This window comes from Crassostrea angulata, chromosome 3, assembly GCF_025612915.1.
Source record: "Crassostrea angulata isolate pt1a10 chromosome 3, ASM2561291v2, whole genome shotgun sequence".
Lineage (NCBI taxonomy): Eukaryota > Metazoa > Mollusca > Bivalvia > Ostreida > Ostreidae > Magallana > Magallana angulata.
This window is the reverse complement of record NC_069113.1, coordinates 31,418,664-31,443,094: the sequence shown is the minus strand read 5'-3', so window position 1 is coordinate 31,443,094 and position 24,431 is coordinate 31,418,664. Positions and strand designations below refer to the sequence as shown.

Here is a 24,431-nt window from a genome sequence, read left to right as displayed (position 1 = left end):
AATCAATATCAAGGACTATTGTCGATGAAAATATATATTACGTATTTATCCAAATTTAAACATAGATAAGCATTGATTTTCATATATGCATTTTACGACAAACCGTAAGTGCGCATGTCCAAAATTTTGACACGACTCCCAAAAAGACGCAATGAATATTCTTTCTAACATTACAAATAATGTTCTCTATATTTGTATGAATTAAGACGAATAGAAATTTTAAAGTATGTGGTCATTTTTTTCTCGCGACCCCGCGAAAGACTTCCACTATGATATAGGAGAGAAGATACCAGGACTTGAAAATAAGTCAATTTGGTCTCTACATCATGGTCAAAAGAAGGTAATACTTTACAACGGAGTATGAGTATCGCCTATCAATTTCCGCACATTTTCTTTCTATATATGAATTATGCAGAAAATATCCTCTTTTGTTAAATTAAGGTTTTATCCATATAAATTTTTTTATTTCATTTCAAACGATACAGTCAAGCAAGTAGATATATGGGCCATATATGGGCTAGAACATTCTATCCAATGATGACCGATCTGTAAGAGTGAAATGATTATACCTGTGAACGGCGACATTTTGATTAAATGCTCTTAACATTTACAAATTCAACACAAAATTATCCCCTGTTTCGTTCCCTGCTGCCTGTTTAAACGTTAACAAAATTCAGTAAATGTTCACCTTTACCTATCTTGCACGTCAGAAGTGTTTAATATTGGCCAACTCATGAAACCATTCTCGGGTTCATGAATAATTCATACCTTATTTTATTTGACTTCTTTACACTCTTCTGAGTGTAACGGGATGGTAGGAAACATTACGAACCAGACTGGGATTCAAACCCAGACCTCCTGAATCTCTAGTCAAGTGCACAACCACCTCTCCTGTCTTGTACTTAGGATTAAAACTGCTTGACTGTCACACTTTTGACATAGATTTATAGCATATATAGTTATATAGTATACTTGTAGTTTAGTAGAGAAAATATACATGTACTTTAGTGGAGGAAATTTCACAAATTGCAGTTTAAATACTTTTAGTGATTTAAACATGCTAAATGCATTCATAAGTATAAAGGTATAAAAAAAAAAGACAGCTCGTCTAATCCTTTGAGATATTCTATTTCGTAGGTGGTTAATAATGGTATTTTTCATAAAAACCTGGTGGTAGGGCTGATTTTTACAGTCATTCCTTTTCTTACAACCAGATCTCAGGTCTACGATATGAATAAATTTGATTTCTGTCCACAGTATTTTTACATGTATTTGAAAGATTGAATATTCATTTTTTTCCCCCCAAAGTGCAAGTATTTGCTTTCATTTGTTTTTGACAGATGTATTTCATGAATCTATTTTAGGGGACTGGTGAGCCTGTTACCATTTTTGCATTTGATGTCAAATCAAGCAGTGAATCACAAGTAAGTTTTGCCATATTTATGGTAAATACGCATTGTATGTTCATGTAACTTTGAAAATTAAGCACTTTTTCAACTACTGTAAGACATATTTGCTTTAAAAAATTGAATCAACTACACATGCAGTTTCAAAGTTTCCCAGTCAGTGCATTTCATGTATCAAAATTCACAATCATGTGGACCCTATCCTGTTTGAAAAAGTTAAGTCATTGTTGTGAAACAATTTAATACTGAACTGTTGTTGTGATAAGAGCATATGATTATTGTTACATACAAATATTTTTAAACTAAAAGTTCATATATTTACTTTGATAGGTGCAAGTGGCAAAGGGAGCGTTCAAAAGGATCAAAACTTTGAGACATCCCAATATAGTGTCATTTTTGGATGGTGTTGAGGTTTGTAATCTGTTCATTAGAAATGTTTTATTTGTATATGTATTATTTGTTGAATTTCAGTCGGTGAGGAAAAAAAGTTAAAAATTATTGATAATTTTATTCCAAATGCTTTTTACAGACTGAAAAAGTAATCTACTTTGCCACAGAAGCTGTTGTACCCCTGGAAAGTTATTTGAATGAAAATGATGAAAATCGAAATTTGATGGCAATATCATGGGGTATTCATCAAGTTGCAGTAAGTATCGGTGCTTTACAGAAACTTGAAAATTACAATATATATATGTACCTTACTGAGTGGAAAAAGTGAATTGTCATTTTTTCTTTTTTGCTTTTCAGAAAGGTTTATCATTCCTTATCAATGACTGTAATTTGATCCACAACAATGTGTGTTTGTCCTCAGTGTTTGTCAACCAGGCAGGGGAGTGGAAGTTAGGGGGCGTCGACTATATGTACCCGGCTCAGGGTCAAGATAGTGTGCCCCCGGTCAAAATTCTTCCTCTTCTGGACAAGTATGATCCTCCGGAAAAGGTAGAGAATCGAAGAGGTGTCCGGACAGAAAAATGGTAAATTGAAGAAAAAAATACTAGTTCTATGGAAATCTAAACTGTAAATCAATGTTGTTCTTTTTCTGTAGAACTTTTGTAAGTCTAGAATTAAATAAAAAAATAAATACAGGTATATGTCTAACAATTGGGATTATCTATAATAGGTCAACAGATATGTGGGGATTAGGATGCTTGATCTGGGAAGTGTTCAATGGCTCTCTGTCACAAATAAATTCCTTAAAGTCAGTCGGAAAGGTGAGTGCTTGAATGATCAAATCAGATGTTCAATGTGACTTTAGTTATTTACTTGAACATATGATCATGTAACATAAATCATATGAATTTTTTCAACAACAATAGTGTTTTTATTACAGATCCCTAAATCCTTAGTGCCAAATTATTGTGAACTTGTCGGAGCCAATCCAAAGTCTCGTCCAAATCCTGCAAAGTTCATAGAAAACTGTAAAAGTGATAAAGGATTCATGCATAACTCCTTTGTTGAAACAATGCTCTTTTTAGAAGAAATTCAGGTATGAAAAAGAGAGGGTAACAAAATGTGATGTGGCTAAGTTTCTCATCATTTTTTTCACTTCTTGTCAGCCGTAATACACTTTTTGTTTGGTTGCGTGGTTTCTTACATTAAAATAAAATATTAAATTGGACAGTGGTTGCATTTTTTTTATGAGGCACATAAATCTCTCAATTGTTATTAAAATACATTGCACATGATTTACCTATAGTTATTTTTCCTTTTTAGATTAAAGACCAAGCAGAGAAAACTAAGTTTTTCACAAAGTTGGCACCATCCTTAGATGAATTTCCAAAAACGTTCTGTAAAAATAAGATTCTTCCCCAGTTGTTGAATGCCTTTGAATACGGAGATGCTGGTTCTCATATCCTAGCTCCTATGTTCAAGGTAGGAATATACAATGCAAGAATGAATTTGTGTTTATTGTTAGACTTTGTCTAAGAATTATTGTTTATATCAGGATATTTGGATGATGGTGTGTGAAATTTATTTACTGTGGTTTATATCCTAATGGCTTTAGGCTCCAGTAGAGTTTATTTTACAGTATATGAGTACATGTATATCAAACACATGTCCAGTTAAAAAAATGTTTCTTCAGTTTTAATCTCTGAATTAGAAATTAAACAGATTTAAGATAAAATCAAATTTCCAGTTAGAACCTAGGAAATAATAAAAAAAAGTAACTTTATTTTCATGTACAAGTATAAGTATTCAGAAGAATGGAGTTGTAGAGAGTTGCAGGTTATGTATTAATTTTGACAAAATGAAATGCCAATACTTTTTATTGTGCTTTATACAATGTAGATTGGAAAGTTTTTGGATGCAGAAGAATACCAGAACAGAATTGTGCCATGTGTGGTCAAGTTGTTTACCTCCCCTGACAGGGCCACAAGGGTCAAACTTCTACAGCAGGTATATGAAACGGTTTCTTGTTATGACACTTTTCTGTTTGTATTTAAGGCTGTTTTGATAGCTATAAACAACATTTTGGCTGTGTATTCTGTTTAGTGTTTTTGGTGTCCACTAAATCAAGTCCATCACCAAATGTCAAACACATACATGTATGTACATGTAGATAAATAGGTACATTCAGAAATGTGCTAAATCTAATCCATGCTAACTATTTGAAACATTATGCTCTGCCAGATATCACACATGCCAAATATAATACATTTACAGTATTTTTTAAAACATTTTGTATCCAAAACCTGATCAACTATTACCTTCTGTGTTCTAGTATTGTATGTATGGTAACAGTACATTTGATTTCATTTCAACTTTTTTTTTTGGATAGATTGACACATTTATAGAATATCTTCAACCAGCAACAGTAAATGACAAGATTTTTCCTCACATCATCCATGGATTTACGGACACAAATCCTGTGGTTCGGGAATCCACAATAAAGGTAATGTAATCTTAGAATACAGTTATACGTGTAGATTTGTAGATGCATGTTGCATTTTAAAAAAAACCCACATCAAATACCAGTAACTTTATACTTGATATTATGAATGCCTCAAAACTTTTAAATGTATTTTAAAGAACATTAGGACTTGAAATTCCCAGCTAGTATTCTTAAATCACAATGATATTGAATTATTTTAATGATTTTATTTTTTTGTAGGCCATGGTCTTCATGGCCCCCAAACTAAACTACAAAAACTTGAATGAGGAGGTGATGAAACATTTCGCAAGACTTCAAGCCAAAGACGATCAGGTGGGCCATTGTTGAAAAGAGATGTTTAATTTGGATACTGTAAAATCATATGAAGGTTTCTTTAAACATTTAAAAACAGTTTATCTTCAAATACCTGGTAACTAGAAATCACTTAAGATATTTTGATTGCAGGGTGGAATAAGGACAAACACAACTGTATGTCTGGGGAAGGTAGCCTGTCATCTCAACCCTCAGGTAAGCTGTATAATTGTATTAAAAAGGACAATTGCTTTGTATTTTTCAAAGAAAGGAATATTATTAATTTTTATAATATTTAATGTGATAGATAAACACATTTTTACAGTATGCTTTAGAGAGCTCACATGCACAAATATATCAATATACAACACTCATGTGTTATGCACACAGCAGTATGTAAAGTTAATGCAAGTTATCCCCCTTCACATGATAAAAATATGTCCTGTAATAATAAAAAAAAAATGAAGCTATTCCATCCCTTTATTGTGATTCTGTTGTAGGTAAGGCAGAAGATGATATCCTCAGCTTTCCTGCGAGCGCTGAAGGACCCCTTCCCCCCGGCCAGACAGGCAGGGGTCTTGGGCATGGCGGCCACCCAGAACTTCTTCACCCTGAATGAAATAGCTCAGCGGCTACTGCCAGCAATGTGTTCGATGACCAGGGACCCAGAGAAGGGGGTCAGGGATCAGGTATAACATAGGCTGTCTTTTTCAGGTTACTAGTGGAGGTGTTTCTTCAGGGTTCACCTTTCTCTTTAACTTGTGATTGTTTGTTGTTATCGTAGGTGCCTTTTTTGAATAGTTGGGACCTTTGGAGTGGGGATGGGGGATTGTGGGCTGCATGGTCCATGGTTCTTTATTTACTTAGAAACTTTATAAGTTACTGCCAGTAATATTTGTCAATTTAACATGTCTTGCACTGTAAGATTTTTATGTTTTAGAACCCTTACCACATGGATTAAACCTCTTGCATGTTCTGTACTACATATTTGATTATTGGGTTGATACATATGTATTATATGCAGCTTGGACATGTTCCTGTAGATAACATGTATGTTTAAAGTTCAATGTATGAATAAGAACTTGAGAGTTTATTGAATAATAAACTACATAAGTTATGAGATATTTGCCGTCTATTGAATTTTTTCTTTCCTTTTCAGGCTTTCAGAGGAATCAAGTGTTTTGTGGACAAACTGGAAAAGGTCTCAGAAAATCCAGATTTAGAAGCAGAAATGGGTAAAGAATGGGTTATTTCTAGCTCATTTTTAAATGTAATGTACTGTTCCTATTGCAAACAAATATTGAATTGTTCTAGCAATAATAAGGTGTTATATTAAAAAATTGAAATTCGCCAAATTAATGAACTGATGAGTAATGTGAAAATGACAAACTCCAATCCTACAATTTAAAAGTAGCTGTAACCTGTTTATTTATTATAAGTACATGTAGTCAGCGATTAGTAAATCTTTGAAGTCTTCAGGTTCTTGTTGTTTGTTTTTTTAGAGAGGGATGTTTTATCGGGCGGCTCTGCGGTGTCCAATAGCGCTGCTAGTTGGGCTGGGTGGGCGGTGACAGGAGTATCCTCCCTTACCTCCAAACTGTACAAAAAGGACGGCACCAGAAAAACACCAAACGGTATGGCTTTTATTGTACATATCAGAAACCTCTTGATCATTAAAAATTATTCCATAATGCTTGTGAAATCAATGTAGAAAATGACAAATGTTAGTGATAAGGTGGAGAATCAAAGACAAATTTGATTTAAAGCTGTTTAATATGGTGCCAAACACATGGTTCTTAAATTGCATGCTATTGTATTGGGCCTTTTCTGGCTTTATTTATAGGATCTTCCAAGACAGCACAGAATGTTGGTGAACTTCCCAGCAAGCCTGTTTCTGCTGCATCACCCAGCAATAATCCATCAGACACACAGCCAGATAAACCTGAGGAGTCGGGCTGGGAGGAGGAAGGCTGGGGGGATATGGAGGTCAGTGACAGGGATCTTTAGTATTGAGTTCTTTATGAATATTGGCCACCCATTTACAGACAGTAGATAGATAAGTCAAGAACAGATGTTCGTATATAGATGCAGAGTATTAATAGTGGACCATGCAAATTCTCCTGTCTTTCATGCATATACTCTCACATTTTTGGTCAGAAATGAAAATTATTCTCTGTGCAACTAATTAATTTTGATTCTTTAGTAAGCCTATTACATACCGGAGATATACATGTATATATTTGTATGTATACATTTGATAGAAGACTATTGAATTTGATTGAGAAAATCCAAGCCTCAAATACCAGTAGTAATTCCTTCTGTGATGGAGGAAAATAAGTACCGATCAGTGTATAGTGTGTATACTTATGCTAGTTGACTTGTCACTAGGATGACCCTGATGTAGAGGAGGAAGATACCAGTGAGAGCCAGCCTCGGGCCACGGACGGCTGGGATAATGACGACGAAGACTGGGGCAGCCTGGAGGACACAGCTCCTCAGGTGAGACCAGTGTCAAGAATTAATCACTGAATCATTAATTTTTAACTAGTAAATAGAATTATTATTGTAATCAAAGAACTGATATCCAGGCTCATTTGATGTGTATTGAAAATGTTTTCATGATATGCCATGGAATTACATGTATAACAGACAAAGTATACACATTGAGCAATAATAAGTTAACTGAGATTATAAGCATGTAAATATTTATTTTTATTGATGTTGTAAATATAATAAATTGTTGGAGAGTAAGATATTTAACACCTCAACTGAGATTAACTGTTGTACAAGCTCTTAAAACAATCCTTGCAATAATTTGTACTCTCAGCTTGATAATGGAATCTGTAATGATGTAAGAATGTGTAAACAGTGCATTCCATCACTCAGCATCTTTACATTGCAAACTCAAGGAGTTAGAATGTTACAGAGAAGATACACAATATACATAATTACTGCTAAATGTTTCATAAATAGCAATATCATGGGCATGTAAATGCATTTCGTAATAACTGCTAACTGTTTCATAAATACATGTAGCAATATCATAGGCATGTACATTCAAATTTGTGATGTATTGAAATGAAATTTTTTCTGTTCAGAGTGGTAGAGAGAAATCGTCAGGAACTGCCTTGAAGCTCAGTGCCAAAACCCCGAAACCAGCGGAGGAGGACTGGGGCGGGGACTTTGGGAACGAGTTCGTGAGCACGGAGGACAGCGGGCTTCCGATGGCCGGGGAGTACAACTGGGGAGGGGAGACTAATCAGGGGGATTTCTTCTCCTCGGCCATGGGACTTCCTAAAGTAGGTGTTTGTTGTGTGAATATTACACAATGTATGTTATTGTCTGTAGATGTTGCCATTATGTATAAGGTTTTAAGCATGCTATGTCTTAAATGTTAAATATAGCAATGATATATTACATTAGAAGTCACCTGTGGCACAGTCATTAAAATATGTGAGAGATTTTTATTATTTATGTTGAAATACCCATTTATGTTCTTTAAATGTCATAATTTTTTTTCAAATTAGCAAAAATCTCAGAAATCCATGCAAACAAAACCCAGGTCAGACTCGTCTGGTTCACGGTCTAGTCCAGCACCCTCTGGTGGCATGTCCAGCCAAAATACTGCAGCGAGCGGGGAGTCTGGGTGGGATGTGGAAGACTCGGGGTGGGGAGCCGATGAATGGGGAACCGTAGGGTCCACAAACAAAACCACAGTCCAGGGCCGACCAGCCAAACAGAAGAGTACTAGTCCCCCCAAAGAGTCGGGTTGGGATGACTCGGGGTGGGGTGAGGTGGATGACTGGGGGTCAGGTATGTGTGATGATATTTATATTCATATTTTTGTTGGTTAATGTATTTATAGAAAACAAGCTTTGATTGGAATCCATTGGAGTCCCATTGCTCAAAACATTCATGACCAAATGCATGTACCCTGTATTCAACATAAACCTCTATATCAAAAATATTCTTATGCTTGGCAAACTACCGGTAGATTGTAGAAAACTTCTAAGAGTTAATGGGGTATTTTTTTCCAACATTTCATCCAATTTTTAATTTGTCGTCAAATTATTTTCGTCTTACAAAATTTTACTAGCTGCATCTCTAAAAGCTTCTCTTTTAGTTGTATACATGTGATATAATCTCTCTCTGATGATTGAAAAGTCTACCTGACATGTTGTATATGTTTATCCATGCACCTACCGGTATTTGAGTTTTAAAACATCCATGTATTTATGATGCTAGTTATCAAAAAACAATTTTAGGCTCAAACAAAATAGACGAAGCAAGAAGAAGAAAGGAGGAAAGGGAAGAAAAGAGACAACAAAGACAGAAAGAAATCGAGGAGAAACGGGCTGCCAGGAAAGGAGGAGGGGCCCTCAAACTGGGTGCCAAGAAAGCGGCCTTAGACTGATTATTACCTGTTATGTGAAGCATGCATGTGATAAAAGATTTGAGTATCCTATATCATATACATGAAATACAACAAAAAATGTGTGTGATTGTGCAAAATCTTCATATGAAATAACACATGGCTAGAATCAATATGTTTTCCAATTACACTAATATGTACTTGTGTAGTTAAAGAAAATATCTTTACTATACCTTTGCCATGGTATAAATGAACTAGTATAGTAAAGAAATATTGTTACATGTAAACATTTTTTTAAAAAATTGTTTAAAGCTTTGTTTAAGTTTTGGCTATAAATTAAATTTAAAATACATGAATACAAATTTGAATTGGTTGGAGATTTGTTTTATGAAAGACTTTGCATTAAAGGGGTTTTTTTTAAGTTGTTAAAATTTGAATTTTTAATTGTAAATTTAAATTGAATTTGAGCTTTTTTTATGTGATACAATGCTCTTTAGTTATAAATTTGTGGCCTGCTTGTTTCAGTTTTTTTCAGTGGCCGATTGTTATAAGCTTTGAAGAATAGGTTTACTTTAAACTCAGTTGATCTGCTTGCTCTATTGTCTAGTTACTGGTTTTTCCTTTGTAAGGAAACATTGACAAATACATGTATTTTCCAAAATGACACCATTTACAATTTGTTTCAATGGGATGTGGTGCAATAATATTTAATTACCAATTGTATTACAAGAGAAAAGATTTTTACATGATCTGTCTGAAATTATAAGTTTGACCTATAACCTCAGTGAATTGATACTGTTGGATACATGTTTTCAACGGCCATTTCCAGTATTACATGTATAAACAAAAACTAGAAGAAAAACATGTTTTCAAAACAATTTATTGCACTCTTGTTTCATAATAGAAACTAAATAAATCATTTAATACTGAAAGACATGTTATTTTTGTACTCAAACTATTCTGATATGCTTGGTACCTACATGCAAGATGAGCACTATAATTTCATGTGCTCAAATGCCTAGCGATATTGTTACACAAATACTTAGTTCATTAAATGAATGCAATGATTGCAGATAATAGTACAACATAAAATTTGGCACATTCAGGTGGAATAACACACCTGAAAAAAAGTCATTCAAATTAACAGTACCGGTAAATTATTTGATTATGAAAGATACATGTATAATGATAAATTAATTGTACATATGTCAAATAAGGAAAAAATTTGCAGTTTTGGGATATAAAATGAATATCTAAAAAATTCAATTCAGTAAGTAACAACGAAAGCCTCTGCCGGATTAGAACTTGGGATGTATGGATCACAAATCCGACACTTTATCCACCCGGCTATGGAGTAAGTTTATGTTGCCGTCGATAAAATCCTTTTCATAGGACAAAATGTTTCAATCAGAGGCGAGCCATTTTGTGATGTGTTATTCCACCTTAAAGCACTTCACTTTTATAAGTCAGAGATTTTCATGTACACGCATTTCCAATCTTGAGGTCCATGTACAAGATCTATTGAATAACATGAATGATTTTTGAAGACTTTATCATCAATCATGGTCAAAATGCAGCACCTTTTTACCTATAAAATATAAGCTTTTTCACCAAATTCTATTTTTTACATGTACTTATAATACAATATCATCATTTATGGAGGTTGGAACCAAAAAAAGATAAATTGCTCCAGACCAGGAAACGGTATATACATGTACACCAGTCTTTAAATCCTGTGTAAAAGTTATGTTCACATTCATATACATGTACATAAACATGACTTGACGGGGGTATTGCACAGATCAAACTTCATCCAAAACACACCGGAGATCACTAGGTGACACGTTCCACCTCACTAATCGCTGGTAAGGTTATACGATATGTTCAACATCCCCAAGTTCTGGTAAGGTTGACTGTTCTCTACAGAACATCAAGTTCTGATAAGGTTGTTTTACTGAGTACTGATCAGTTTGACAATGGTATCAATGATTTTACTTCCCTTGGGACATGTACACAAATCCATGTGTGGATTCTGGATTTTATCTGTCAGTAGTTGGTCCAGTTCTAGCCGAAGCTCACGCACCAACTCAGCAACCTACAGGTATAACATATTAGGTACTTGATAGCCTTCGAACATTTAATGTTCAAAATCAAACAAAAACTGTGTTATTCATGGACAACAGAAGTCAAGCATGTATTAGAAATGAAATAAAAACGGCATTCATTAACAGGTACTGTAAATTCTTTATATTTTGTGAGTTCTATATCTGCAATTCTGCTGTTTCGTATCAAATTGTGAGAATATAAAATCACAAATACGGAACTTTTACCCTTATTATTATAGTTTTCAACTCTTAGAAATGAATGGCGAGAGTTTACAATCAGCGAAGGTTGCTTCTCGCATTTTTACGTGGATATTAATTCCTCGCATTTAAATAGGAATCTACAGGTAGTTGAAGATATACAGCAACAAAAGTATACCTTGGTTGAATCAGCCAGGAATCTTATCCAGCCATCGTCTATTGTTAGGACAAAGTTTCCCTTTTCTAGATCAACGGAAATACTTCCTCCCCCGAACAGCAGTAGTGGGTACATGTTGACCATGGTGCAATCTCGTATGTACACCTGACCAGTAACAAAAAGAACACTCGTAACATTGTTCAATTATCACACAACTCTTTTTGCAAAATATTTATTTAGACTGTCAATTTTATATATAAGTAAAGGTACATAAATAGAATACAGTTTTGCTTCAGTAAACTGTAAAAAAAAATCTAAAAAATTTGCCTTCTTTAATAAAGGGAACCATTTTCTACTTGGTGAAAAAAAACAATGAAATTTAATTCAATATAGGAGATCCAATGGTCTGGATGATTTGATGGGTACATATGCATGTATGAAGTTTCAGGTTCAGCATCCATGAATTGTTTACACATAAATTCATCTCCAATAACTAGTGATGTTACACCAGTGACAGCATACCTTGGTGGTTTTGATCTTTTCATGGTACACAAGGTAGGGACTATCATAATGGTTGACTTGGAAGTTCACAGAGGACGGATGAATATAAACCTGCAACATCAGTAAAAAAAAATTAATTTGAAATGATGAAAAAAAATGATAAAACACCATATTTGTTATTTTCATTTTAACAAATGTATAGTTGTAAATATGATCTTGAAAATTTTACATACATAGCCATCAGATTTCGTTCTGAATTTTAACTCATCAGGTTTTGGAGCCTTGTAAACAGCACCTAGAAAGAAAATAAAAAGTCACACAATATTTTAGCTGACAGTGCTAAGATCTATATAACAATGTACATGTATATTTTAGCTGACAGTGCTAAGATCTATATAACAATGTACATGTATATTTTAGCTGACAGTGCTAAGATCTATATAACAATGTACATGTATATTTTAGCTGACAGTGCTAAGATCTATATAACAATGTACATGTATATTTTAGCTGACAGTGCTAAGATCTATATAACAATGTACATGTAAATGTATATGCTTTCATTATAAAATCATGTAACTGCAATATTTTTTTCATGGTAAAAATATATTAGAGAAACAATATCTTTGCAAAAGTGTAGGTGTACATGTATAATTATGACTTCACCTGTGCTACCCTGACTGAATTTGGTCGACGGCTTCATGACTTGCACAACATTTGGATACAATGCTCCAACCAAAATGGCTGATACCAGCTTCCAATTAGTGGAATTGATATTTGCCTAAAAGAAAAATATATGTTCTTCCATAAAAAAATATGTACATTTATGGTAATACAATGTAGTATTATAATTTTACTTATTTAACATTTCAAATTGTAAGACTGCAACCATTTGCAATTGTACTACCTGTACTATTTTAGACATTACGTATTAACAGTTAAATGTTCCATCCTTCAAGTAATCTGCCTCACTCTCACTTTTCAATGCATATAGCAATGACCGTTACGTGTAAAAACTTAAATCTGAAAATCTACTAAATTAATGCTAATCTGATAGGGAATATTTGTTAGCCTATGGTGATTATCTGCTTTTTCCATCAAACTCCGGAGGGGAGCAGATCACCATTGGCTAGAAAACATGGTATGGATAAGGCTAGAATATAGGTTGTGTGTTTGATTGCATGGCTTTGGTACACTTGTACTACCTCAATCCCTGTGACATCCACCACTCCATCGGATCCACCCCTGGCTGCTCTCTCCACGTCGCGGACCACGATCCCCTCCTTCACAAACCCGATGTCTGACAACAGCTCCACAAACTGCTGCTTCATGCTGGCCAACATCTTTGGAAAAAAAGAAAGCCATTGATTGATAAATGAATAACTATTTAGCAAAATTAACAAGAGTCCTGAGAGGTACAAGAATCTGAACTGTTTAAATATCTGTTACGATGAGCCAAGCCTCACCTGTAAGGATTTAGATGACAAGAAATTCTGGAAACAGAATTTGTAGCCTTCGTTGTGTGACCTCATTCTAGCCTCAATCCACCCCTGCAATCAAAACAGCAGCCCCATTGACTAGTACAGTACACAAGTGGGAGTTTTTGGTGTGTATTTATGAATGCCACATGAACATTTAAGCTTGGATTGGCTGATAAGTGTTTTATTATTGGATTATTTCTCCTAATACAATTATTATACCTTGTAAGCATTGAGCATTGTTAAATGGTCCGAATTTCCCACAGCAAATTCCAACTTCTTCTTGTCTGCTTCATCACGTTTATCGAATGGAGAAACCTAAAAATACAGTCCATCTGTAGTAAATTGATATACATGTACTTAAAGTGAACACACTTATGATAAAATTAATGCTTATACATGTAATATAATAAAGTGATTTGAATTTCCAATGGGTTTAAAATATATTCTGAAGCTGACGGACGTAACAAAATTACATGTACGTTTATAAGAAAAAAAATTGTCCATCCACTTCATTATAAGAGTGTTTTACTAAAATCTCTTGAAAAATATATACATAATTAATGGAAAACGAAATAAGGAATGTACATACAAACGGTGACTTGTAACTTAATGTGGCTGCTATAGTGAGAGCTGGATCCAGACATCTGAATATCGCCCCAAACAACATCAGTTTTCCAATTCTGTGTAAAGCAATCATACATGAAATACAGTGAAATACAGTGAACCAACCTTTTATGATGTGCAAGAAAATTTTGCGTGGTTCATGTTAACATTATCATTAAGAATATTTCTTGCATCAAACCACTATGAGTATTTCAATGTCTCTTGTAAATGTTTACATTACAAAAAGTTGTCCCTTGTAAATAAAATTAAATGATTTATTGTAAATCTTCTGAATGACAGGAAGTCTGACATCCTCCTTACCTGACATCTACTGGTAAAGAACCTAAATGGTATCCCAAGGGAGTTAACTCCTGATCAAATGTAAACAAAGCAGGCATTAAAATTTCACATGGCACTTAGAAAAAATCTCTATTTTAACATTATACATATGTAAATTTCATTCCTGTTATCTACTTCAAAAAATCATCTAAAGCTTGTTTTTGTCTATTACTTAATGGTTGGGATAAATAAATGATATAATTAACATTCAGAAAAGGGAATTCAATAAATGTCTCATACATTGGATACATATGATATATTATCATACAGAAACAATATCCGATCAGTCCAGCAATATCTTATTATACATGGGACGATCTACATGGAAAATTTTCCTGTTTAAATCTCACAAAGATGAGTAAAATAAAACCCAGTCTCTTACATCGTTTTCATCCAGAGCCCCCAGATCCTGTAACCGTTTGAGGGCAGCCAGGGTCGATTCCTCCACAGGGGGCTCAGGTAACTGTTCCAGCACCTCCTACAATACAGATTACTTTTTAGAGTTTCAAGAATTTCCTGGCACCATCAGCAATAAAAATAAGGAATGTTCTAACAACCAATCCATATAATGTGATGTTTTGTTGTAGGGCGGGCACGTGAGTCACGCGACCATATCATCGAATTAAATTATGTTAAACTAATAAATATTTATGTGAGGTATAATGATATATACTACACATACTTGTAAATGCACACACTTACATGTACGTGTATGTGATGCAAGTATATACATGTACTGTAATACCTGAACATGAACTTTTTTGAAAATGTCCAGCATCTTAATCCTCAAGCTGATCTGCTCCAATGGGGCTCTCTGAATTTCTGTCAACAGAAAGAAAAAAACCATGAGAATCAAACAATGTTTTGCATATATCTATCACATTTTGCATCAAAATACAAACATCTGGAATTTAGCACATGTAGTAACTTGCTACATAAAAATTTTTACACCCATAATATCACATACATGTATCAATAGTATCATAGGCCTATGCTGTAAATCCAATGTAAAAACAATGACATGATATTGGCTGAATCTAGATATCAACTTGATTGTCATATAAAAAAGTTTTCAACCAATTCGATCAAATATCAGAAAGATCTTGGGCCTACAGTAAGATGAAAACTCAATGTGAAGACAATGACCTGGTATGGGTTGTTCCTGGAGGTGGTAGTCAAAGCGGTGCTTAGTGAACAGATGGAAGCAGACCCCAGAGGCCACCCTCCCTGCCCTCCCCCGCCTCTGTAGGGCATTGGCTCTGGAGACCCACACTGTGTCCAAACTCTCCATTCCCTTACAAGAGTCATACCTGAAATGATGAAATTCAAATTTATTTAATAATATGCATTGTTCACACATGCACATGTACTGATAAACTATATTTACACATGTTTTCAGAATTTCCTGAACATGTAAATTATTTATGATACATGCATGTACATTGAAAAAGTAATGATTGATTTTCTTGCAAAAATTATTCAATAATATTGCACTTAGAAATAACCTCTTCTCCGTCTTACATGAATATGTCCTGGTTTAATATATTTATATGTGTTTTAAGAATTTACTGTACATATGCATGATTTACAATATATGTACATTAAAAAGTAATGATTGATTTTCTAGCATAAATTAAACAATAATGTTGCACTTAGAAATAACCTCTTCTCCTTCATTTTCCCAGCATCAATTACGAAAGTGATGTCATCTATGGTGATGGATGTTTCTGCTATATTGGTTGCTATGACAATTTTTGTTACTCCTTCTGGAGGTTTTCTGAAATTCATAACCATGTTTGTTTACTAAAAAGGAAGTACATTTACCAATATACATGTACATTTTACATGCATTGGAGAATTAAAAGAAAAAATTAAAGTATACTGTAAATTCCTAATTTTAAGCGAGTACCTAATTCCATAATTCCACTGTTTTGTATCAAATCTCAAGAATATAAAATCACAAGCACCAATTTTTTGTTATACATGTAATTCCTATAGTTTAAAACTGTCTGAAAAATGAAAGCGAGTTTTTAAAATCTGCGAGGGTTGATTTCTTGTGATTGTGCATAAATATTAATTCCTCGTGTTTAATTAGGGATCCAAAGTAACAATACAAGTACTCACAGAAAAACAGCATGCTGATCTTCACTGGATAGCGTGGAGTGCAAGGGGATGATTTTAAACCTGAAAAAAAAGAACATTAAATAAAATAATGAGAAAACAAGCCTACTGAGTAGATGCATTTTACAGTATCTATTTACATTTCTTAGCATTTTTGCTTGTTTAGTAATGATTGTTATGCAGTTATTCTGTGGCCAAATGTCATACATGATATACAGAAAAGAAAACTCTGTTGGTTGATACTCCAGAGTTTGTAATCAATAGTCTTTTTGCTCTGTCAGTTTTCTGGCCATCAATTCAAAACAAGTTTACAACCAGTAAGTCTTCTAACTTTGCATATACAGTACCCACATGTACCTGCATGTATTTTTAAATCTGGCATTGAAGGTCATGACCTTAAGACATTCTAAAATGTTGAGGGTCAAAGTTAATTGTAGTTTGAAAAATTTACACTTTCATCCATTGGCAACCAAAACTTGATAACCCAATACAAAATTGTAAATTGATTGGGTTCTTGTCTTTATGAATGACTGACCTTCCTCCACTCCTGGCACCAAACACTTTGTGAGAGGTCAGTGCCTCGTACAGCTGCTGTATTTCAGCAAACCCTGGCAGGAACACCAGGACGGCTCCCAGAGGAAACTACAGTGGTAAAACAAAAACACACCAGTATATTAAGTGTCAGTCAAATATATACCTCAAGTCTTAAATATGTATTGCATATTTAAATTTGAAAAAAAAATTCCTTTAAAAAAATAAAGTACTGGTACCATAAATGTACATAATGTAAAAATATTGCTCTTTAGCTTCATACTAATTTAACTGCATATGTACTGAGTATATGGTATGTGTAAGTTTTATAGGTCTCTCAGACTGGTAAAAGAGATCAAAACAAAGTCTAAATTTTGCAAAATGACATTTTCATCCTACTGTTATGATCATGCACCATTTTAATCAAATTTGAATGAAACCTTTGTCATAAATCTCACCTGATGTTCTCCGTCAACAATCCATTCCAGAAGTTCTAGAATTAGGTCGTAGTTAATCTTGTCTAGGTCCATCATTGACAGGGCTTTACATGTCGACTTCTTGTACTCTGAAACATTATGATAATTATGTATTTGGTTCATGAATGCGACTGCCAATTTCATATAAATTCCCTTCATGGGAATTTTCTGTTCTATACACATCATTAACACTACTGTAAACCAAATACTGGGATTGATTGATTTCCATGAGATTTGTGTTCAACTTATCCTCAGACTGAGTCATCAGATTTCTGTACTTTTTTCTCTATGAAATAAATCAAATATTTGCTGGTACTTGTTAATGGAAATTAATTGTAAAGAATCAATTCTCAACCACTCACTTGTAAATAGGAAACAGCGCATATAATAATACATACGTTAACTAGGCTTAGCTTGTACATCATACATGTACACACATATGTTTAAAAATCAAATGATTAAAGATTATAAATACGATGTTCACCTTCAGTAAGAACTACAATATATTGGGTTTTCTTTTGGCGATAAAATTTTCATAAATCCTTAACTAATAATTATCTTGTAACCCCTACTTTTTATTTAGACAAAATTGACCTTCTAGCATTCATGTAAACTTGTTTAAGTCCATATTTTATAGATATCTAGTCATCAATCTAACCTGAATATCTGTACATGAGCTGTTTGACGGTCAGGTTCTCGTCTTTCATCCTCTCCCCCGGAGGTTTCCCGGGGTCAGAGTTGTAGTCCTCCTCGTACGTCTGCCAGGACTGTCCCTGTCGTACAGCGTTCATCTGCTTCAGGGGCCGGGCGTACGGCGATTTCTCCTCCATCACAAAATGTGTGAACTGTACAGCATCCTCAAGGAAGAAAGACTGGACAGGAAATGTTTTACCTGAATTAGAATTACATGCACTGATATCAAGAAGAGTTTTGTTTCTAATTACATATACTGTTAATGTACCATATTTAGCAAGTACATTATTTGGCAGAAAATGTCCTATCCTCAATATTTTATGCATGGCATTTTGCAATGTATTTCATTTAGCTGAAGCCACTTTCCCACCAAAAATGCAAAGTAGAACATAAAGCCAAATACAATATGTTTACAGAAAGATAATGATGTACAGGTTTAAATTCCAAAACGAATGCTGTGGAATTTTTTTCATGTACAAACGATAATTGATTACTAGGAAAGAAGACTGTATTTTTTTTACAACTTGCAATGTTAGTTTCCCAATCTTTATCTGTCAAGTTCTAAAGGAAGCAGTATTTGTCAGCTCTGTAATTTTTCCAAAAATTATAGCAAATAAAAAATGACTTCTGTAATATTAACAGCTGACATAGAGGGTGTGAGAAGATGTGTACCAGGAATATCAATGACGGGGCAGCCATTGAAGTATTGGGAGAACAGCTCGGCATTGAGGGTAGCACTCATCAGGATGACCTTCAGATCTGGTCGGTTGGGCAGCATGTCTCTCAGATACATCATCAGGAAGTCACTGCAGACAGGAAACATTAGCTTGTTAAAATGTAATGGATTTTATGAAGTGACATTGATATGTTATCATGCAAATAAACTGACATTTCATAAAATTTCGCACCACACTATGAATTCTTTTATAAATGTTGGAACCAATTTAAGTGGATTTTGTTTTTAAAATAGATAATATTTTACTATTCTATACAATAACATTATTATTTCAGTACATCTTAAATTAAAAATCTTGCAAGCAGGCATTGAACCATACATTGAAGATTACAGAGCTACCGAAAAAACACCAATTTTTTATCCCTACAAAATCTGACAAATTGTACGATATCAGTTGAAATATTTTCCACTAAAAATGTTTAAGTAACTGGTATATTTTCGTATGTGCAGTTAATAAAATATTGTTGTTTAATACAAAAAAGTATACCTTTCCTCTGATCTCTCGTGGACCTCATCAATGATGATATGGGACACTCCCTCGAGGTCTGGGTCTCCCTCCAGTCTCCGCAGGACGATCCCCGTGGTACAGAACAACAGCCTCGTCAGAGAGGACTAGAACAGAGGAACACAGATACACTTTACCAAAAAAAATTACGAAACACTTCATCAATCAAAAACAGGGAGAACCTCTAATGTAGATGGAAGGGAAACATTTTATTATACAGTGTCAAGGTCTGTAGTTTCTCTGGTACAGTGACCATATCTAGTCATGGAAGAAGCGTATAGATGTATAAATTTTATATAAAGAACCAGTAATGTTTTATATAGGACTTTTAAGATTTAAGGAGATTTTGCTAGACATTACATTAGCAAAAAATTACAAATAAAATGATATCAAAATCAAATTATTGACCAATAAGGGGCCAGTAAGATAAGGGGCCAAAGATGGTAAATAAACAACAGTACTTCATCAGTCGACCTTAATCTAAATTAACAAAAATTTAATTATGCAAATAAATACATAATAGGTTTGGACTGTGCCTAGGTAAGTCCTCTCCCAGACCTCCTTACACCTGTTGTAGCCAATGCGGAAGGGCACTCACCTGAACTTTCTCCAGTCTGATCTGGTAGCCCACTATGCGGCCCAGTCTGTCCACTCTCTCCTCGGCGACCCTCTCCGCCACCGCCATGGCCGAGATCCTGCGTGGCTGGGTACACATGATGTTACACATCTTTAGATCCTTCTTCTTGTTCAAGTACGAGTCAAGGATGAACTGGGGTACTTGTGTTGTCTTTCCGCAGCTGAAAAAATTAAATGTAAAAGTACAGAACTTGAAATAAAATTCAATAAACATGTGCAGTTTTGTTGGTAATCATGTATTTTATTAGATTTTGATAATAACATTGAAAAAAAGAAAACCCTCACCCAGTCATTCCACTAATGACCAAAACTTGATGACTTTTCAAAGCTGCCAGGATGTCATCTTGCTTGTTCCAGGCAGGCAAACGTTTCCTTTGTGAAATCATTGAACCAAGAGCCTTTGTTCCCTATTAAAAAAAAGAGGCTTACATATGAAGCAATGCCTATCAAATCCAAGATTCAAGATTCTTTAAAGGCTTTTTCATGGACTGTCATTTAAAACAGTGTGAGTGAAAAGATTAAAAAAATTAAATTGTACCAGTTTTCTTTGATAATCATCTTTCAGTCTCCTGTTTTGCTTAAGAATTTCTGCTTGAGATATCTGCTTGTCTTTCTCCACCTCTCTAGAATTTGTTCTTTTCACAGTCACTGGTTTATCTTCCACCTCATCAGTCACACTACTACTATCATCCACATCCTGTCGGAACTTGCCCTCTGCTTCCACCATTTTCACCAATGCTTCAGTCTGTTTTTCACTGTAGTTGTCATCAAAAGATTCCTCATCCAGATTACGAGCAGACTTTGGTGCATTATTTTCTTGTCTTAAGAGAGATCTAACACCTGGAATGACAGAATTTTCGGGTTCTGGAAGACTAAAAGCTAAAGGAGGTTTCTCAATACACTGTGCAAGCATGAGGTCATCTTCCAGCAGGGCTATAAGCGAGAAGGAAGCAGGTGACTGGGCTGAAGCCAGCTCTTGGGCCTCCTTAAGAAGACACTCTGTTATATTCAAGCAGATCTCACTAGGAAATCCAGGAGCAATTGAAGAGAATCCTATAATAGGCGGTTCATAAGGATATATATTATCGCTCCCAAAACGAAGTTCTAGTTCAAAGTTTGCCTTGTCAGTCTTTTCAACAGAGTCACTTTTGCTTCCAGTATCTTCCACCACATGTTTGTATCGACATCTATCACCAAAATGGCATGCACCTTTCTTGAAAAATTTACAAATTTCTGAATTCTCTCCAAAACTTTTTTCTTCGGATTCTTTCTTTACTTTACCAGAATTCATCACCATGTCCATTAAATTTTTGAGTTCCAGTCGAAACACCCATAGTCTGTCCGGGATTCTTATTTCAAATTCCTCAATATAAATAGCCTCCAAGGCCAGGATTTCCTCCTGTCTCTGTTCTTCAATCTCCTCCCATGTGATCCCATTTTTCTGTAGTTTTTCTGCCTTTGTTAGTGTTACTTTGGTATCCGTTTCTTCTTCAATATCTTCATCATCAACATCATTACCTACATCTGTAAGCGTTGGCAGATCAAAACACTTACAGTACAGATACTCAAAGGACGACCCGATGTCTCCATCAAGAAGCTGCAAAGCTTCAATACATCTTTGCTTCTCAAACCCATACCTGTAAAATATATATGGAAATGTCAATTTTCCAATTTTATATGACATTTACATGTACGGTAAGTGTGATCTTATGACCCATACACAAAGAACTTGAGATTAATCAGTTTTGACAAGCCAGTTGGTAAAATTTCTTTTTCTTACCTAATCAGTTTGTTGACTGCATATCTGTTCACAGTGTCTACAGGAGCTGTAACTTTAGGTTTTTGAGCTGAGTGGTTCTTAGCTGAGAAGTTAATAGCATCCTCCACATAGAGGGTATTGTCAGTCATCCAGTACTGGTCCTCATAGCGGTCATCTAGCTCATCATACTCCTCATCACTGTTAGAACAGTAAGTCATATGTACATATGATCATCAAATATATACAGGCACTAACATTTAGCTTTTAACCACTTTCATCATTGAATACCTGTTTATTAAATATTAGTATGCTTTTAAATTCTAATATTTTATTTGGACAATTAAGCACTTTTTGGCATTGTAGATCTTGTGTGGATAAATGGAACAGTACCAACCAACAGTATTGATCATAGCATTGTTGCCTGATCCACTGGAGCTGGCTCAAATCATAAGACAAGCACTAACTCAATAAATGTAAAGCATGCTTTACCTGTACACATCAATCTCTTCTCCTCTCAGATCTTTAAGCATGTCTTCAACCATATCTTGGTTTTCTGATGTCATATGTAGTCTCTGCATTGGAACACGGACCTCTTTCTCAAAGCTAGGTGGTGGTGGTGGTGGTGGTGCAGACCTTTTCCTAAAAACAAAGAATAAGTTAGAACTATTTTAACAAGAGCTTGGACTTTGGGTAGTTGAGTCAAACGGCAATGTGACGTAGGCCTGTTTATTTCATTGTAAGCCTCTCCTCCATGGCTCATTGAAACCAACCACAGGTGCTTGAGGACAGGATCGACCCCCCCCCCTTTCACCCCCTCCCCAATATATAGACCGCGGGACTTTATTTTTCTTTTTTATTTTATCCTTTTATGACATATTTCTAATCTAATTTACTAATCCATTGCCCAAAAATACATAAAACAAACATTTTTGAAAAAAAAATCAGACCCTCTGTACATATAATACAAGAAGGTTGCTAACTTCGTCTGCCAGCAAAGAGGCACTGCCGATGAATATTTGTTAAAATGTACTATCAAACTACATCTACCAGTAAAAACGATGACCTCATGTCGTAGCCCGAGTCACTGAATATCTGCATGCATGCCCATGTAAATACATTTATTAGGTAAATAGGACAATTTTCACCAACAAGTTGCAAGTTTTGAACCGATTCATCTAGAACCAACGGAAGTGAGGTTTTATTGCAAGGAAGACAACTCTGAGAGATTTATGAAATTGCATGGCAAACTCGAAAAAAGTGCAATTCATAAGAAGTATGAATTCTAATCAAGCCCAGAAAACTTTTTTATCGTCTTGGGAACTGGAAAATCTAAAAGAAGGCACTCATACTGAGTGTATTACAATGGAAGACATAAAAGAGAAAAAAATGAATTCTGTTACGAGTTATCTTCCTTGCGATAAACCTTTACTTCTGTTGGTTCTAGATGGACGAAGTTAGCAACCTTCTTGTTTTATATATGTAGAGGGTCTGATTTTTTAAAAAAAATACTTGTTTTAGGTAATTTTGGGCAATGAATGTATAAATTCGATTAGAAATATGTCATAAAAAGAAAATTTAATAAAAAAAATAATAATAAAGTCCTGGGGGTCTATAATCTGGGTGGGGAAGGGGGGGGGGGGGGGTCGATCCTGTCCTCAAGCACCTGTGAAACCAACAGGATTTGTCTGGCTTTCAAGTGAAGATTAGGCAATCGGTGTATATTTCTCTTGAAACCAGCATCATTTTAACTTGTTTTGATGCAAGAAATAGATTGTTACATTGTACTGAAAGTCCAAGGTCTTGTTAAAATTGTTCTATTGGGTTTTTTTTCTAAAATTGTAAAGCAAAAATTGCCAAATTAATGAATACTGTAAATCAATTTTTACGAAAAATATTCTTTAGAGACTCATTGTCTCGAATTTTTATCGCCTTGAATTAGTTTTTGCTGAATGGATATAATGATAACTCATGTGTTGATAAGAGATAACGAAAAAATAGTCGTCGCAAACCTCTTTATCACTGTAAATCCAGAAATAATGTCGTCGTTAATAAAAGTTGGTTTACAGTAAACTAGCAAGAATTCAACATTACAACGGACATGCTTTAATTAAAATAACATGTTGCTCACATGAATAAGTTCTAAGATGAGTTTAAGTCCCGAAATAGAGTCGTCGTGAATAAAAGTAGGTTTACAGTTTACTGTGGTACACTTCCTTACTAGTGAAAAACCGACATGCATTAAATAATAACATGTTGAACACATAAATAAGTTCTAAGATGAAAAATACCCAAATCTGTCATCACGTTCATCTTTTCTCCTGTCTCCATATTGTTGCTTGTCGTCTCGACCATCATCTCGACGACCACCTCGCCCTCGTGAGCTTTTTGAGGAGCCGCGATTAAATCGCCCACCTCCTCTGTTTGGCCGTCCTCTTTTCTTTCGAGTCACGACTCTATCTTCCATGTTCACGCAGACTAACAAACGAAAAGAAGGTATGTTCGAATACACGTTTTATCCCATTTTGGCCATAAAATTCTAGTCAATGTAACAATTCCTCTTTACAATTTATCTGTAAAATGGTTAACATTAAACACACCAACGATTATGACCACAAGTATACGACGATT

General features: G+C 34.7%; 2 protein-coding genes across 3 annotated transcripts; one reads left to right on the top strand and one right to left on the bottom strand.

Moving 5' to 3' along the window:
• Nucleotides 1-108: 108 nt before the first annotated feature.
• On the top strand, nucleotides 109-10,354 carry LOC128175094 (N-terminal kinase-like protein). 2 transcript variants are annotated; one of them, XM_052840505.1, is made up of 20 exons: nucleotides 109-340; nucleotides 1,365-1,424; nucleotides 1,737-1,817; nucleotides 1,936-2,052; nucleotides 2,154-2,380; nucleotides 2,527-2,617; nucleotides 2,737-2,892; nucleotides 3,120-3,278; nucleotides 3,696-3,803; nucleotides 4,186-4,299; nucleotides 4,519-4,611; nucleotides 4,744-4,806; nucleotides 5,091-5,279; nucleotides 5,750-5,825; nucleotides 6,093-6,224; nucleotides 6,434-6,576; nucleotides 6,979-7,089; nucleotides 7,689-7,889; nucleotides 8,130-8,403; nucleotides 8,856-10,354. In XM_052840505.1, the coding sequence occupies exons 1-20, from the start codon at nucleotides 227-229 to the stop codon at nucleotides 9,002-9,004; spliced, it is 2,658 nt and encodes an 885-aa protein (XP_052696465.1). In that variant the 5' UTR covers nucleotides 109-226; the 3' UTR covers nucleotides 9,005-10,354. The 2 variants fall into 2 exon arrangements, with proteins under 2 accessions (XP_052696465.1, XP_052696464.1); XM_052840504.1 differs by having other exon boundaries at nucleotides 8,118-8,403.
• Nucleotides 10,355-10,913: 559 nt separating this feature from the next.
• On the bottom strand, nucleotides 10,914-24,407 carry LOC128175090 (putative ATP-dependent RNA helicase DHX57). Its single transcript, XM_052840500.1, has 26 exons — nucleotides 24,092-24,407; nucleotides 22,293-22,442; nucleotides 21,825-22,001; nucleotides 20,583-21,681; nucleotides 20,330-20,451; nucleotides 20,007-20,205; nucleotides 19,391-19,515; nucleotides 18,840-18,973; nucleotides 18,133-18,366; nucleotides 17,457-17,563; nucleotides 17,003-17,109; nucleotides 16,471-16,530; nucleotides 16,010-16,123; nucleotides 15,493-15,656; nucleotides 15,092-15,168; nucleotides 14,729-14,824; nucleotides 14,329-14,378; nucleotides 13,994-14,084; nucleotides 13,624-13,719; nucleotides 13,390-13,473; nucleotides 13,129-13,266; nucleotides 12,590-12,704; nucleotides 12,157-12,218; nucleotides 11,945-12,034; nucleotides 11,444-11,587; nucleotides 10,914-11,057 (listed from the first exon to the last, which is right to left on the bottom strand). Exons 1-26 carry the CDS (start codon nucleotides 24,265-24,267, stop codon nucleotides 10,914-10,916), a joined length of 4,155 nt encoding a protein of 1,384 aa, XP_052696460.1. The 5' UTR covers nucleotides 24,268-24,407.
• Nucleotides 24,408-24,431: the final 24 nt, after the last annotated feature.